A 17506-nucleotide genomic window follows, 5' to 3' on the forward strand; every position below is an offset into this window, starting at 1 on the left:
AGCAGGGAGGATGGAGGAGAGGTGGAGAGAGAAAGGGAGGGAGCCGATGAGAGGGATGGCGAGAGGGAGAGATGGAGTGATTGAGAGAGGGGGATAGAGGAGGACGAGATGGGGGCGTGGGGGGAGCTGCGGGCGACAGGTTTCTATTTAAAGACGAAATATAAAAAAAACCCTACACACACACAGACAAAGATACACACCGACACAGACACGCAGACGCACGGGCACACGCGCACGCACGCAATACGAGTTAAATAAAGAAATAACGAGCGCACTGCGCAGAGCTGCGTGCTCATTGCAGATCAGAATTCTCGTGTTGGAAAAAAAAAATCAACGACAGTTTTGGTGAGCCTCGTTCACCGGAAGACGTCTCCCTTCCGAACCAGAAGACAATATCCACGTTGCTAGATATAGACAGGATATATATATATAGATGTGCTATCTATTTATAGATAATTATCACACAGCACGGGGAAGGCCCTGGTGCAGCAGCGGAGTGGTAGAGGGGCTGCACGTGCACGTGCATGTACGTGCACGTATGTTCATTAACGTTCACGCGAAAGCAGCCGGAATCTGCGCGTGGGAAGGCTGCTTCTGCTGCTGCTGCAGGCTGCAGGCTGGAGTGGATTGGGGCAAACAGCTCTCTCTCTCTCTCTTTCTTAGCGCTGCAGCGAGCCTGACCCTGCTGACGAGACGCCTCGTGTCAAAAACAGGGGCAGAGTTGAGTCCGTACGTGGATTCAACGCGGCTGAGATTAGGGGGCTGTGCGGCTGATGGGTTCCGTCAGGACTGCTTCGGTGATCATCTTCTTGGTTCTTTCGGTAAAGTCACGTAGAATGGAAATAATAAAATAATAAAAATAAAGCATAATAAATTTCGATTTAAAGCTTTTGTGACTACAGGGATTCATCTTCTCAGGTGAAGAACAGGCTGTCTTTCTGACAGAGCTGGTCTTCACCTGAGGACGGCTGCTTGCGTTGTGGCCGAAACGTCGTGAGAATAATTTTATTATGTTTTATTTTTATTATTTTATTATTTCCATTCTACGTGACTTTACCGAAAGAACCAAGAAGATTAATCCCTGCAGTCACGAAAGCTTTAAATCGAAAAATGCTTTGGTGATGTTGCGTGTTCTCGCGGAGGGACGGGGATGTGATGGAGAGATCGCCCAGCTGGACATACGCAGCAGCGTGGCTCTCTCCTCTTCGTCGTTCGGCGTGATGTGCCGACGTTTCGCCCCGCGTGCTGGGGAGCTCTTTCAGGAATTTAACTGTGTGTTTCTGAACTTGTTCAGCCGGTTTCCCGAAATATTGTTTTCTCTCTTCAGGCAATGAATAGTTCACTTCCTGGAGAAGCTCCAGGCACGTGCAAGCGGAACGTCGGACATCGTGCCGAATTACGCGCGCGGGTAATGACGCAAAGCCACACTGGAGAGCCGCCGCAGACCCACGCGGCAAGCCAATGCGTTGAGACGTAAGCAATCCCGGGGATAGTCTGTCCACCGCCATAGGACTGTCGAATTTCCACCACTGGCCCCGGTCCGTTTGAGCCGGGGGAGTGGTACGTGGTGAGTGTTGTGCCGCATTCACAGCCGCGTGGTCAATCCACTGCACGAGGGGTTGTTCCGACCATACTTCACCACGCTGGTCAGTGCGGGTCGGTGAAGGCTGTGCGGTACCACCATTGCTCACGTGGTCGTCTCGGGCGGTGTTCATTATAATGGGGGAGAACAATTTAATGATACCCCTAGAAAATGCAAATGAAACGGCAGCGAACCTTTCGAGCAAATGATGGCACCGTGGGTCACCGTGACCTACAATTATGCTACACAGTGAAACACAACAGGTAAATAGTTCATTTTATTTTGCCAATATGTTTAAAAAAAATGTTATAATGACGACAGACGCTATAGACACAGATGATGCCGTGGTTGTAACAGCAACGTTGGAGTTTGAATCCAGATGTCGTCGGATCGATTCCATCTCACAGTGCGGTCGCTGAAACAGTGGCGAGAAGATTCTAGATTTGAAGTTTTCGTGACTGCAAGGATCCATACTCTTGGTTCTTTCGGTAAAGTCACATAGGTAACAAATAACAATAAATAAAAATTAGTCAAATTAAATCACGTTTCGATGGCAACTCTTCCACTTTAGTATACATTTTCTTGCTGTGGTATTCACACCTGATGCTGATTGTGTTGCAATCGAAACGTCATGATTTAATTATATTTTTATCTGTATTTTATTTATTATTTTCTTCACCTACTTGACTTTACCGAAAGAACCAAGAGTATAGTGGGGGAAGAGTTTCTCAATCAACCCCCCCCCCCCCCACGCCTCCATACTCAGCAGTAGATGTGGGGTCACCACAGCCAATCACACGCTATCGGCAGCTCGTGTGTGGTGGGGTAAAGTGTGGGTACTCCCACCTTTTACAAGAAGTAGGGCGAAGGTGGAAGGGGAATCGTTGGGCGACGTGCCCTCTTAAGGGGCGCTCTCTGCAACGTCAACTCCGGGTTGAGATTCTTTCGCCAGCGATGGCGTGAGTAAAGAATTGCAGGGCTGCGCATTTTGTAACGTTCATTGGCCGTTAGGAAACACGCTGAGGGAGATGCACGCGTTTGACAAGGCGCGTTTTGAAATTCCAAAACAAAACACATTCCTGCGGAGGGAGCTGGTGGGAACGTTGGGTTGCTCGGTCAATGGCCAGGGTCAACGGCGGCGTGGTGTATTCCGCAAATATGCCCGACTGTGAGGGCGGGCACAAGCCGGCGTGAGTAGGTTAAACGTTGAGTTTTATAAGGGCACCACGTGGTGACCAGCCCCTCCCCACCCAGCCCCACCCCTCCCACCCCCACCCTCCCCACCCAGCCCATCCCCACCCTCCCCACCCAGCCCGACCCCTCCCATTTTTGGATGCACGACGGACGGACATAATAATCCCAAATGGGCTGGTGGAACCAGGTGGTTCCTACCAGTAAAATGCAAGGTCTGTAAATATTCTTAAATTTGACGGGTACTTTGGATTGACATGTCAAAGTCAGTGGTTCTGGGTTCCTCCTTTACTGCTTCTCTTATTAGGGCGCCGCGGTGGCGAGATGTTAACTACCTCGCCTGGTATACAGGAGGTCGTGGGTTCGATCCTGACCCTTTGATGCCTGCTGTATATTTGGAGTTGGCATGTTCTCCCCGTGGATTTTTCTCTGCGTCCTCCGGTTTTTCCCTCCACGTTTAGGTTCAACATCACGCGTTTGAGTATTTGGCTGCTATAGATGTCCACACCATAAACCACTTCGTTACGCTATCATTTGTGGCCAGGTCACTTCTGAAAACTACTTTTATATCTCAGTGGGCCCTACCTGGTACAATAAATAAGTAATATAAAAAAAAACTTTTTTAAAAACACGCTTTATTGAAATGAACCGTACTAGTAATGGAAGAACTCCACGACTCCAGGAAGTGGCCCCGAAGCTTGCCATAACGTAAGAGACCGTGGTCATTTACGGCCAACGTCAGTTGAGCGTGGACAATTAGACCCAAGCCGAAACATAACATGTAAAAAATGTTTTAAAATATTTTATTTTATTTTAATGATAGAATATAGTATTGTCATCAGTATGACATAAGTATACCAAATTTGCAGTCGATACCACATTGGGAAGTTGGTAAAAATTGAGTTACAAGATTTGAGGATACAACAACGACAGACAGAGTGAGTTAAATAAAAGCGTGTGGTCGACTATTCCACGTTAACCAGACGTCTTGGAAGAGAGAATCCGTAGGGAGGCAAGAGTCTTTGGTATATCGGTGACAATTTGGACACCGAAGGAGGGTGGCAGTTTCCGAAATTAACGAAAACACCGAAGCGAGACGCAACATGCATAAAAACTCAGTGAATTTAAGCCCCCCCCCCCCCCCCCCGGTGTATGACAACGAGAACATCGTTCTATTTCACGGATTTGGATTGGTGGGAGACTCGTAAGAGGCTTTAGAAAGTGAGCGTTGTTCTCTTTCTCTCTCTCCCCCACAGCTCCCGATTATTTTTTGTGTTGAGCCATCATCCACCGTATTTCAAAAGCGAACTCGCAGGTAAAATAGGCACTCGCGAAGCAAAGGATGAACCCCACACACCGTATATCTGATGAACGGCACGGGACACGCGACAGCGGTGGCAGTAATAATACATATCTAATTTTACACCTCCGCTCCGTGATTGTGATGGTAATGTCGGTGCTGACGTGTTTTGTCTATTTAAGCAGATAATTGTATGCACGATACGGGGAGGGGTGGCCACGAGAGGGATACGCTCGACAATGTACACATACAAAACAAGCAGCAAGTCATTAACATGTGGGCTTATATTAGTGCGAGACGCGTCCAGGGTGACAACACCAAAAATATAATCAAAGGACGGAATAGATGAAAGCCATTTGAGGGTTGGAACGGACGGAATCAAATGACGCAGCTTGTATCACGTGGGGGGGGCCCGCATCTCCAAATGCGTCCCGCGGTGGATTAGCTGCAAGCAGACGGATCGATGTCGGATGGGTCGATGTCCCTTTCTTTAACCAGGTGGGATCTCGCCGAGACTCATAACGTCTTTGGTTGAGCCCCTTTATTTGGGCACGTTGAGATGATCGCCCGTCATCGAGGTCATTTATTTACGTGGGAAGGCGGCATGATTGCGAGTGGCGCCGTCGAGATTTCGTCTCACAAATCTCGACGGTGAATTGTCACGATAAAAAAAGAGGGCAGAATGCTACAAGAGTAAAATAAAAAAAATGATTGCCTCTAGTGTCTGCAGTAAACCCATTACATATAACGCGTACGAGTTGAAACACATTGATTGCGACGCAAATTAATGCGCGTTCGTGAACTTACGAATCAATATTAATTGATGAATGTATGCAGGGTCATCCCTGGGGGTGGAGGGGGTGCGGGGTCGACTCGACACCCTCAAACTAACCCGGAAGTATACCATCTGATACCGTGATGTCAAAGCGCGGGGCGCCCCCCAAAGTGTGGGGCCCGGGGCGGTCACCCCTACGCATCGTTAAACCTCTACTGAACAATGGAACGGTCGGTGCACTGTGCTCGGACTCGAATTTCCATTCCGGGCCACTGCGAACATCAGTGTCGAGTGAAATCCACCTAAAGGATAATAGCCATTGCGATGAAATCTGGTCAAACAACCCCCGTGAACGACGAGGTATGGTAGAGGGACTGCATCAAACATCCAGCACTGGATTGGACGCAAACACATTTTAGCCGTGTTTTGTAAATTGCTTTCAGGTATAGTGAGTGGCCGGTTACATAAACCAAAGTGGAAATGTTCCATTGGCTATCCGAGCTGCATTGTGACACGACAAAGCGATCTTCTCTCTTTGAGATTCACGACTTAATAGATGAAGAAAAAAAACCGGTCAAAACGCATTTGCCTCGGAGATTCGCCCCGCTGATTGTTTTGTTGATGCCTCTCCTTCCCCAATTTGATTGCAACCGTGCCATCGACGTCGCGTCATGTGACGAGACGAGTCTGTTCGGGAACGCTTTGCTATCGGCAAAACCAACGAGTCCCCGAATCACCTTCTCAAATCTTCATTTTCGAACGACTATTTTTTTATCCACCCACCAGGGGACGCACTTTGCCACGACTCCCTCTTTTTAACAAACATTTCGTCGCGTGGCTGTCAATGTTTTAATTCTCAGAACCAAATGTATCCAAATGACAGTGTCAATACCGTATAATTACAATAACTATTGTTTTTTTGTGTGTGTAGTCGCCTTAGTGACCAAGCTACCGACTTCAACTTTAAATTTCGATTTAAAGCTTTCGTGACTGCAGGGATTCATATTATTGGTTCTGTCGGTAAAGTCACGTAGAAGGGAAATAATACAAATTTAACAATCAAATTCTCACGTTTCGATTGCACCACAAGCAATCGAAACGTCGTGAGAATTGTATTGTTTTATTATTTGGTTATTTCCCTTAAACTTTAAACTCAACGCGTTTATCAAAAAACGCGTTACTGTCGAACGAGTCGTATTAGTTGTGGCCGTGTAGCACTGCCCAACGCAGTATCGTTAAATATTTAGTTTCATCATCAGTGGTTACGCGCGATAATCCGACTTAACCACGTGTGGCTGAAATGTGGATAGTCGAGTGCTAGATATTAGTCGATAATACCGCTCCTCGAGCTGCCATGAAGAGGAGCCATTGCCCAAAACATCGGACAACTGTCAAAATGTTTCTGTTGTGAGACTGAATAATGGTGACTTTTTGGGGTGTTTTTTTTTTAAGTTAAAAATTAAAACAAAAGCTGCAACTAAAACACACTCCTTGCAAGAAGATTCACACCCTAGATCTTTCGTGGCCAATGAGGTAAGACACTTAAATGTTTATTCAGGGTCTTTGTGCGTGTTCGACAAAATACCTTTAATTGCGATAACCAATACAGTGAATGCAGTAAACATCGCCACACCGTTAAATCATTTTGCACCACGATCAGTGAGTGGCAGGACAGCACAATGTCGCATATCCGACTCGCTCGCCGAGGAATGTAAAAAGGTTGGATTCATGAACATCTACCGAGAATGATGGTTACACCACAACCGTCATTCGCCACTAAGTGGCGGTGACGTCACCACGGCGCTTGTGCCAGGCCAAGTGCACCTTGAGGTCACGTGAAGTGTCGAACGCCCGCTGGCAGGTCACGGGGCAGACCCAGGTGCCACGCGTCGACTGACCGAGATGACCACCACCACCACAATTACCGCAGTGGGCGCGAGCGATTCATTGGTCCGGGCGGTTATGTGACAGTTGAATAGGCGACACGACCATGCAAATATATTTATTTGATAACCATCCCACGTAATATTCCAAAATATGTTCATATGTACCACCATCACCGAGTTACCGTCACCACCAACATACTCATGGCAGGCACAGCAAAGTAACGTTCCAATGTTAATAGGTTTTCCCCCTATTTTCTGGCAACAAAACAGGTGTTAAGTTGTTAAAACACCAAACTGAAACCTTTTACAAGGAATCATGTCCGCATTAACCACAATGCTTGTGGTCAGAATGCAAACAAAAAACGGACTATTTGTTTTCTGATCACAAGCATTCTGGTTAATGCAGACATGATTCCTTGTAAAAGGTTTCAGTTTGGTGTTTTAACATCTTAACACAGCTGTTTTGTTCTACTTCAACTTCAAGGACAGTGCACATTATCAGAGTTATGTCTTTTGTTTGTATTATGACTGCAGGTATTGCGGTCTATACAAACATGACTCCTTGTAAAAAGGTGTCAGTTTTGTTGCCAGATAGAAGGGTAAAAAAAACAATTATCATATTTTTACTGGCAAATGAGGTTCCCATAGTGTAGATGCTTGACCCCGAGCTCTCATACTCTGATGGTGCATTGTCCTTGAGTTGTGCGCCTTTTGGCGTCATCTGGTCCAACCCATGTGAGACTAGGCTCTAAGGAAAGCTGTCTCGGGTGTGGACCAATCAACTTCAAGGACAGTGCACATTATCAGAGTTATGTCTTTTGTTTGTATTATGACTGCAGGTATTGCGGTCTATACAAACATGACTCCTTGTAAAAAGGTGTCAGTTTTGTTGCCAGATAGAAGGGTAAAAAACCAATTATCACCTGTTTTGTTGCCAGAAAAAAGGGGAAAACCCATCATTATATTTTGGTACTGGCAAAGGAGATCCCACGATATAACGTTCCAATGTTTGATATTCATTGCTCGCCGCTTGTTTTTTCTTCTTCTACTTAACAAAGAGGTGACCTCATACTAGCGTGGCCTTGCACGAGTTAACTGGTTTAAGGCTATGATGACTGCCCATGAAAGGTGGTGTCAGTGCTACGTTTTAGTTAAGTGTGTTGGATCAACACTGTTGTCGAGGAAATGGTGCGAGAATGATCGAAGCTGTAAGATTATAAGTCAGGAAGATATCATTCACTGGAACCACCAGTGGATCAATAATGTTAAAGGGTCAAAGTTAGAATTCGAGACGAGTACAACACAAATCCACCACCACTGCTAGCCATATAACAACTAAGTTCCCACTACCAACAGAAATCTTTTTTTTAATCGGAATTAGAAGCGTGGGACACAGGACACCTGATAATTGCAAACATGTAACCCAATGATCACAGACAGCTCTTATACATACTCTTTGCTTCTTTCGGTAAAGTCACGTAGGTGAAAAAAGAAAAAAATGTTCTTGCTGTGGTTGTCACACCTGATGATGATTGTTTGTGTTGCAATCGAAACGTCGTGATTTATTTATATTCTTTATTTTATTTTGTATTTTTTCACCTACGTGACTTTACCGAAAGAACCAAAGAGCATGGATCATTGCAGTTACGAAAGCTTCAAATCTAGAACTAGAATGAGCTCTTATACACTTGCATAAAATAAAAAATCCCATTCCACGAAAACTGCACCTCCGTTGCTCGCGTCATTCCGTTACCGCGGATGTCACCCGTATTCTCCATGCCTCTCTACCCCGTTGCTCTCATCAACAGCCACACACTCAGCCGGTCTAAGGGGGGTTGGAATGTAGATTGGACTGGCCGCACTGCCTCGATAGTGTACCCCACCTGCCATTGGTCAAACAAATAAACAACAAAACAACGCAAGCGAATTAAGTGACCGCCATTGACAGTGCCGTACAATCACAAATTACCGACGCGAAGCTCACCACCTTCATTATTCACACTGCCCTGTGACAAAACATCGCTTAGCAGGCCACCGAGCTTTCGGGAAATGGACAATTAAGACGATTTTTTTTTTAAATTCTGCAACCTAAGCCGGCGTGGCAGGCGTATCACGTGATCAAAGGCCGCCTGCTGCCCCGTAGCACGACTGCACATCAAAAGAGCCGGCGGCGAACTGTCGCTTGTCCTCTGGAGGGTGTACACAGATGAGGGTGCAGCGCTGCAATTGCCTGGCCATGCCACTGCAGGCGGAAGGGCCTCTGCGACATGGAGCTCTGCTGGAGAAGCCATCGTCGCGGGTAGCTTAGCCTCCACTTCGGTGCTGGCAAATGATTTTTTTTTTACGTTGCATAATGAACTGGATACAGCGGATCCATTCATTTGTCCTGTCGATCGCCTACGGAGTGGCGAGACCATTTTATACTGCTGGCTGCACAGAGGCGGTTGGGGGAGTTGGGTTTAAGAAACTTGTCCCCCGTTGTTTCATGCTTCGATTGCGGTCCCGGGAACATCTAATAGGGCGACCCCTGTAGGTTGCAAGTCCAGTGCGCCGACTGTCACCGGTCACCCCGCCCTCGGCAGCGTCCATGAGGCTGCGAAGGGCAGTGCAATCTATTACGATCTATCGTGGAGGAGGCTCGTGAAGGACGCTGCCACCGGTCATTTGGAGGCAGTCGCCCTCCAACAACAACGGAGGGCAGAGGAGCGACGCTCACAACGACGAGCGGAGCGCCGGGTGGATAAAACTGGCACAGTTGGGGGCACAGGTGGTGCATCTGCCAGTCGTCATCTCAGTCAGTCGACCCAGTGGCACCTGGGTCTGTCCCGTGACCTCCTGCCAGCGAGCCTTCGACACTTCACGTGGCCTCAAAGTGCACCTGGCCTGGCACAGGCGCCGTGGTGACGTCGCCGTCACTTAGTGGCGAATCGTGGGTATTGGTAATCTATCAGAGAAGGCAGCTGCAGTGCGGTGACAGCTGCATGAGTCATGTCAACATTCACCCATGGATAGAAGAGCTGCCCCATTCATTATGCGACAGTTTACAAACATTGCACTGCCATAGGTTACAGAATTGTTGCAAGTCTCTAAATCTTATTTATTATTGCTCAGAAGAAGGTCTTTTGCCGACTACTATACGGTCAACTGCCGATTCTGAGGTAAAGCAGCGGTGACTCAGATAAAACAAAAGTGGAGATGATGCAAAACATTTGTGAATTAGGTAAACAATGGTGTAAATATAACGCGTAGGCTTAATTCATGATTAATAATTGTGGCCAGAAAAAAATTCTGGTAACTGCCTGGTGATGCTAGACATGACTGTCTGTGAAAACTGCGCAACCCAATTGTTAAATATCGTGAGATTTCTCTCCAACACCACTGGAGGTGCTGCCGAAGCGGAAATAAGTTGGCACGTTTGGTCACGCGACGTCTTTTATTAATTGGCTGCGTTGGGTGGAGGAGGGTTCACGACGCACATTTTACTCACGCAGTGATCTGACCCAAAAATCAACTGTGAATCTTAAAAGGACGTTTGATAGCTTATTAAAGTCATCAGCTTGCTTGGCCGGCGCGTTTATGGTCACCAAACCTCGACGAGTGAGGAGCAGCGAGTAAAATTATCCTCGCCCCCTCGATTACTCTGCCACCGGGTTAACCTGCGCAAGCTGGCACACGGAGAATCGACAGTTCTTCTTCTTTCGTATGGCTGCTGATGTAGATGCGGAGCAACAACAACGATTTCACATTGAGGTGGTCAAAGCCAGATAAACAGCGTTAGGAGCAGCGGAGTGTATCGCCGTGACGTCTCCTTTGTATTTGTGGGTCGCGAGTCGCGTCGTTGTACATTGTGCGGTCAGTTAACTCGACTGTGCATGCGTGTTGTTTCCTGTTTTGGCGGTGTTAACGATGAAGATGGCCTTTCATCACCACGCGTCAACCGCAATCCGGTCACAAAACGGCGACGACATGAGCCCGGGCCTCTTGCCGGCACAGGCAACGGTGACGTCGTCGCGGTAGCTGGGCGACTCACGCATCGGCCTTGCCGTCCACCGCCTCGTAAACCTCGAAGTGGAAACGGAATCCCTCGTTCTCGTGCATTCCCTCGGGAACGCCAGGAAACCTGCACACGTGCGCGGAAACCATCCCCCGCCACACACGGGTAAAGAGCGGGACGGACACGGCGCGGATAAACATCCCCAACGCTCACCGTGGCCTTCGATGTTGCGCCGCGTGTCGTTCGGCAAGAAGAAGCGGCTCCCGGCACGTGGAGCCATTGTGATTGTTGTCAGCAATCTAACGATCAGGCACGGAATGATTTATCCCCAAGGCAGGGACCGGAGAGACGCCGGCACAGACAAAACAACAGAGGATTCCTCTGCTGCGGTGCTTCCCTGTCCTGCCGGCCATACAAACCCACCATTTATAGCAACCCGTTATGCAGAGTGATCATCCTTCAGAGCGGTCATTGCGCAGGCCAAAGCCTGCTTCACTTAGCTTCCATAGATCTGATGATCCCATCACACTCCGGGTGATTAGATGACGGGGCCGCAGAAAAATAACCGAACGTAAAATGAATAAAAACGCGGGCAACGTGTTCGCCCGCGTTTTGTGTCAGCGAGCACCTATTCTGACAGCACCACAACACAAGCGGTCGATTGGGACCGACACAAAAACAAAATCACAACCGGCAACGGCATCACTGTTCCCGACAGCGGAGCAACCGATTTCAGTCCGAATCGACCTAGCGGAGAAGTCAAAGCCAAATTTAGATAACCCCCCGCCCCCCCACACACAGCAGGACAGCTCGCACGCACGCGCATGCATTAATACGCGTGCGCAGGGCACGTACGTCAATAGCCGTCTATTTATAACCCCATGAATATTACACCTGCACCCAGCACGCGTGTACCCGCGAGTGTGGGCACGTGTGCGTTTAGCGCACGCGTGTGCGTCGCTGTACGCAGGGCATGTGCGTGGTATGTGGTGTGTGTTTAGAGCATTTATAATGGGTGTAAATAACATCAAGAGTGTGACGACGCATAGAGACCCACCTGACAGAAAACGGAGTCTTGAGGCTCACGATGCTACGCAACTAAATCGCGTGTACGTGCATATTAATTCGTGTGTATAAATAATATAAGTGTAGATGTGGTAAATATGTGTTTGCGTAAATATAACTATACGTGTGTGTGTATATACGAGTATGTATGAATGCCACAAGTGTCATAATTCATGGATTAAATCGTTAAAACATATTCTTACACTCATGATGATACATGCATGAATCGTGCACGTAAACATCAATAATTCATGATGTATGAGAATAATATGCTGCTACGTTTAGGATAACTAAGCTCAGTAAAACCGTGCAAGTGACACGGATCATCATACAAATAATGTAAACGCGACAGCAACAATGAGACAGATAAGAATCAATTGTTGAACAGTAGCAGGACCCCAAATTTAAACCGGCGTGCTGATAGCATACAACAGATTCATACTCCGTCGTACACATTACGTGTACGTATACGCTTATGACCAAATCACTCTGGACGCATCGCATCTCGGAATACAGCACAAGCGTTGTACTGTACTCCCATGCTCCCGCACGTATGCTGCCCCGCCAGGGCTGGTGTGGGGCCCGGAGCAAACTCCACCGTGTTGGCCCGACGTCGTCAAACTTAACCAAAGTGTCGTGTCCGGCTCTGCTCCCCGCCTTCATCAACGCGCAACTCTGACCGGAGTGGAGACGAATTGTCGAGCAACCTCCCAAGCCCTGCGTGGCGTGGGAAGGCCCTCATTCCAACAGTGGACTGACATGTACTGTACAAGTATGCAGTCTGCGTACAGAAAATGCAAGCAAAAGGGATGCTTTCCTGGATTCCAGATCATCAAAATCCGAAAAGAAACCCCCCATATCTTCTTGGTTCTTTCGGTAAAGTCACGTAGAAGGAAAATAATAAAATAATAAAAATAAAACATAATAAAATAATTCTCACGACATTTTGGCCACAACGCAAGCAGCCGTCCTCAGGTGAAGACCAGGTCTGTCGGGGAGACAGCTTTAAATCGAAATTTAAACCCCCCATAATTGTACCTAGAGATATACATTTTTAAACGATCCAGAAAACTTGTTGTTTCAGATTGATCGGAAAAAAATCGCGTCAAAGGAAATGACATCACTCATATTAGGTCACCTCTCTGCTTTTCCCACCAAAGGTGCCGTCAAGTCTTATCGGGGCGATGTCAATTTCGTTTGCCAAGGGAAAATAAAATAACAATCAAAAAACTGACCTTACAAATCCGAACACCACGTTTTTTATCTGAATCCCGAGTGTGTGCACACACACACACACAGGTACGGTATGATCCGTAAATACACATGTAGCGTGCCCCCCCGGCGTGTTCGTGTCACCCTTTGGGTTGTTTAATTGTAATTGGAATTAATAGACAATTCTTTTTTAGCAAAGTACGCTCTTTCTTCGCCCAAGCAATTAATAACCGCAAATTTACGCCGCACAACAATAAATGAGCAAGCCTGGCATTTGCCTTTCAATTTAATCGGAGACAATAGTGGGGGAGAAAGTGCAGCAACGGCACTAATCTGCAGCCCGAATCACGTTATTAAAAAAAAAGAAAGGTGAAGATTCATGATAAAAAAACAAAGGTATCAAAGTTACAGAAGAACACCGCTTTCCACGCCGGCAACATTCACGATGCCCTGCTGGGATGCTGCCGACCCCTGCAGCTCGAGTGCAGCTTCACCAAAACGTAATGACGGGCTTGTTTTTTTTCGGTTTAAACAAACTGCACCGATCGATACTTGTACAATCTTTTTATTATTATTTTTATCTAAGTGGCTTTACCGAAAGAACCGAAGAAAAATCAGCGGTTGTCCTGCTGTGTCGGTTCCGCCTGATGACGGTCGCTTGTGTTCCGATCGAAACGTCGTGATTTATTTTATTTTATTTCTACCTACGTGACTTTACCGAAAGAACCAACGAGTATGGACCCAAATAATACTTGTACAGCCCTTTTGTCCGATCCCCTGCTGGAAGACAGCGTCTCCACACGGGGCGGGCTCTGGGTGATATTTAGCCCCTGCTGCTCAGTGCAGGCTGGAGAAGGCAGGGGAGTGCAGATTAGGGGGCAGAGCACAACAATGCATTTCGCTGCATGGCCAACCAGAGGGCCTACGAAGACAGCCAGTGTGTGAACGGTCATCACCCATCCAAATACTAGCCAGGCTCAACTCGTGCTTATCTTCGGAGACCTCATGAATTGAGCACAGTCCGGGCGATTACAAAAAGCTTCCGGGAGCAACAGAGAAAAATAATAAATGGCGTCGATGCGTAATTAAATCAAGGCAAACAACAACAACAATGAACAGGAGCAGCGTGCCACGTCGATCGCTTAACACGGCACGGCAGAGAGCATGCGAGCTCGCGAGTTAAACGGGGAGATGAGAGAGGTAATCCGGATGGGGGGGGGGAGGGTGGGGAGAAAGAGGAGAGAGAGAGCAGGGCACAGGAGAAACTAGGCTTCGACAGGGGAATGCAAATTTAATTATCGCCAGCTCCCTTTGTGATTCGTGTCGTCTAAATTTAGCCTTCCTCGTGCAGCCACTTCCTTGCTTGTCCACCCGCAACCATCCCCCTCCCTCCCTCCCCCCTACCTCACACCACCACCCCCTTCGCCACCCCACCTTGCCGTCTTTATCTCCCAGAAGCCGAGACAGCCGGGTCAACCTCCACCCCCCCCCTCCCACCCTGCTGCTGTAAATGTCTCGGCACCTCTGCGCTGCAGAACGCTCGGCAGAAATGTCACGCGAGCGGGGACTGTAGCCGCTGCGAGGAGGCTGGGTGGCTCTGTAGGAGCTGGCACCGTGGTTCGTGAACCAGACACAGGTTCGTGATTAAACCGGGTTCTCATGTGTAGAGCAGAGGTGAGAGTCTTGGCCAGGTCATTATTGACATACACAGAGACCTCCATAAAAAAATAAGATCCCCCGTACAGCCTTAGCAGACTGTTGGGGCAAGTGCCGTTAGCGACCAGCACCTATGAAGGCCGGCACAGCACACGAGGGGGTGGGTGGCCAGCACCACGCCCGGCCGCCTTTGTCTCCCCATTGTCGATGTTTACACACCACACCATGTACTCATCTGAGGCTGAGTCGACCTAGGGGAGGCCCAGGGCCAGTTCAAATATTTGCCAGTTATTCATCGTGAGCGGGAATCAAACTTGGGTCGCCGGGTTCGTAGCGCAATGCTCTAACCGCTACACCACCACTCCCCATTCAGAGACCCCCCCCCCATCAACTCACGTAGAGACCCATACACCTGCCCAGAGACCCATAAACGGGCATAGACCAGGGTTGTAATTAAACTGGGGTTTTTGAGTGGAAAGAGTTGATGGTTTTGGCCTGGTTTTCCACTGAGTGCATGGAACAATCCTCAATAAAAAAAAAAATCACTTCAGTATAATTCTTCAGGAAATGTAAATAAATGAACTGTATTTGACATTTGATGCACACTCTTTTGCAGGGCATATAATAGCTGTGCCCCCAGTGTGGATAGAGAGGTCAATTTAAGCGACGTCAGATGTAGTTCTGGGACATCAACTTTCCAGGATGTTACCTCGCATGGGGTGTGGTATACTGCGAAATGCCGGAGCTCTTGATACCAAAAGCAAACGACGTGGAATATATTTTTTGGGGGGGGGGAATAGAAATTTATTTTTTTCTGATTACAAACACCACCTCTGGCATTCACTAATGCTACCTAATAACAAACAAATATAACGGAGACATTAAAGCAGCAAGTAGGAAGTCAAATATTGGTAAAATTGCAAATAGTAAGCCTTAGAGAGCAAGATTGAACTGTAACACGTGACAAGAGAATCATGAAATAAGTAGAAGAAATATATGCAGATTTTTAAAGGCAACAAAAGTCACATACCTCAGAAGACCAAAACATATATCAGGTGAGCAGTGGGATTTTTCAGATGTCACATGTGAAGGGGTAATCACTGCCCTTCACAGTACGACAAAGTGTAAAAGCTGCCAGAATCAATGAGATTATTAAATAAAATTATTACACAGACGTCCAACGAAAGGGAGTAAAGTGGCGGCATAGCGTTATGAATCAGAATGTTTTCCATCCGGTGAAACGCGTTTCATCACCAGATGACGCTTTCCAAAATCATTCCATCCCGTTCCCGCCGTCTCTTCCGTCAATTTGACTCTGGCCCGCCTTCAACAATCACCCGATGGCGCGGGACCTCGTTTAACGCGCTAGAGACGCGCGCTGCTGAAAAGTGCCGCGTCAATGCGAAAAACACGTACGGCGAAAACAAGTTTCCCCATAAATAGTACGACGATAAAGTTTGGCGAGATACTGATGTACGCACGAACGCACGCACGCGCAATGAGATGGCAGAAGAACTAAGGGTACACGTTGCCGCATACCGCGTCACTCCGCGTACTGCATCGTACCACTCGGCCACGCAGCTCAAGAAAGTATTTTGTCGTCGACCACTCAGAAACCGCGTTGCAACGGTGCGCGTTCCGCGTTGTAACGGTGCGCGTTCCCCGTGAGTGTTAGAATGGTTTTTATTTAAGTTATCTAAATGTTGGGCCATCATATGCACTTTTATTAAATGTTTGAATGTTTGTTCAAATGATTGGCTCCTAATTAGGGTTTATCATCCCAACAATCATCATCTTCATTCGTTATTGTCATGAATTGTAAATCATTATCACTGCCATCAATTTATAATCATCATTATCACTGCCACCACCACTACCACCATCATCATCAATCACCACCATCATCCCTCTCGTGGTCTCTAAAACGAGCACCGAATGGTGACACTACATCACTTGGCGCAGGGTCAATAAACGGTGCTCATCTTACGGAACAATATGACCGGCTCCCGTCACGGGAACGTTGAATTTCCAGCACTGGCTCACTGCCTCCAGTGGGAGGGCCCGCACCACCCAATTTTTGAGACTATCATTCGGGCCCGGGAGAAGACGCTGTGACATTTCCGTTGGCGAGGACGCCCACGCACGCACGTACGCAGCCACCCACCCCGGCAGGAGCTTGAACTTGTCAGCATCGATGTCTGGGAAGAAGGCGTCAGCCTCCATTGTCTGCAAGACACGCGTGATGAAGAGGCGTCTGCACGCACTGTGCTCCATGGCCTCCTACGCGGGAGTGGAGCGGGGTGGGGGGTAGACGGAGGGGGGGGGATTGAAGGGGGTAGGAAGGGGAGGAGAGAGGGCAGGAGAGCGGTGTAAATACGGACACGGCGGCGTTAGCCACACACCGGCAAACAAACGGCTAACGATCGGAGGACAGAGCCATTAACATTCTGCGCGGGCTCCACCTTCGATTGTCCCAGCCGTGAAATGACTTAACCGTGGTGTACGTTACAGACTGCAGTATAGAGAGTAGCTTATCAAGGGCTCTCCAGAGCTCCCTCTTGGCGTGGCCATTCTGCCAGCAGCGGCGTGAGTGAGCAATTGCAGGGCTGCACCTTTACATTTTAGCCGCTGTCGGTGGTCGCCGAATGTGTGCTCGCGAGTACAAGTCGCGAGTGAGGTCATCGCAGCACCACTGTAACGATCGCCACCACATCGATCATGGCACAGCGAATGTGCCATCGCCGCTCGTTGCGGAGGTAATGCGGTTCAAAACTGCGGGTGATACAAGCGTGGATACGTGCAGTCTGCTTCACAACGTACGTTAAAGATCCCGTAACGTCATTAA

General features: G+C 48.0%; 1 protein-coding gene across 2 annotated transcripts in view; it reads right to left on the reverse strand.

Annotated features, from left to right (window-relative positions):
* Positions 1-6377: 6377 nt before the first annotated feature.
* DHFR (dihydrofolate reductase) overlaps positions 6378-17506 on the reverse strand; it is a 53503-nt gene continuing 42374 nt past the window's right edge. For both annotated transcript variants that reach the window (XM_061572228.1, XM_061572227.1), the window contains exons 6-7: positions 16826-16941; positions 6378-10854 (exon numbers count right to left, since the gene is read on the reverse strand). In XM_061572228.1, coding sequence (XP_061428212.1) covers positions 10761-10854; positions 16826-16941 — 210 coding nt within the window. In that variant the 3' untranslated portion in view covers positions 6378-10760. The remainder of the gene's footprint in view (positions 10855-16825; positions 16942-17506) is intronic.

The sequence above is a fragment of the Lethenteron reissneri genome, chromosome 50 (assembly GCF_015708825.2).
Source record: "Lethenteron reissneri isolate LAM-NWPU_2019-01 chromosome 50, ASM1570882v1, whole genome shotgun sequence".
Classification (NCBI taxonomy): domain Eukaryota; kingdom Metazoa; phylum Chordata; class Hyperoartia; order Petromyzontiformes; family Petromyzontidae; genus Lethenteron; species Lethenteron reissneri.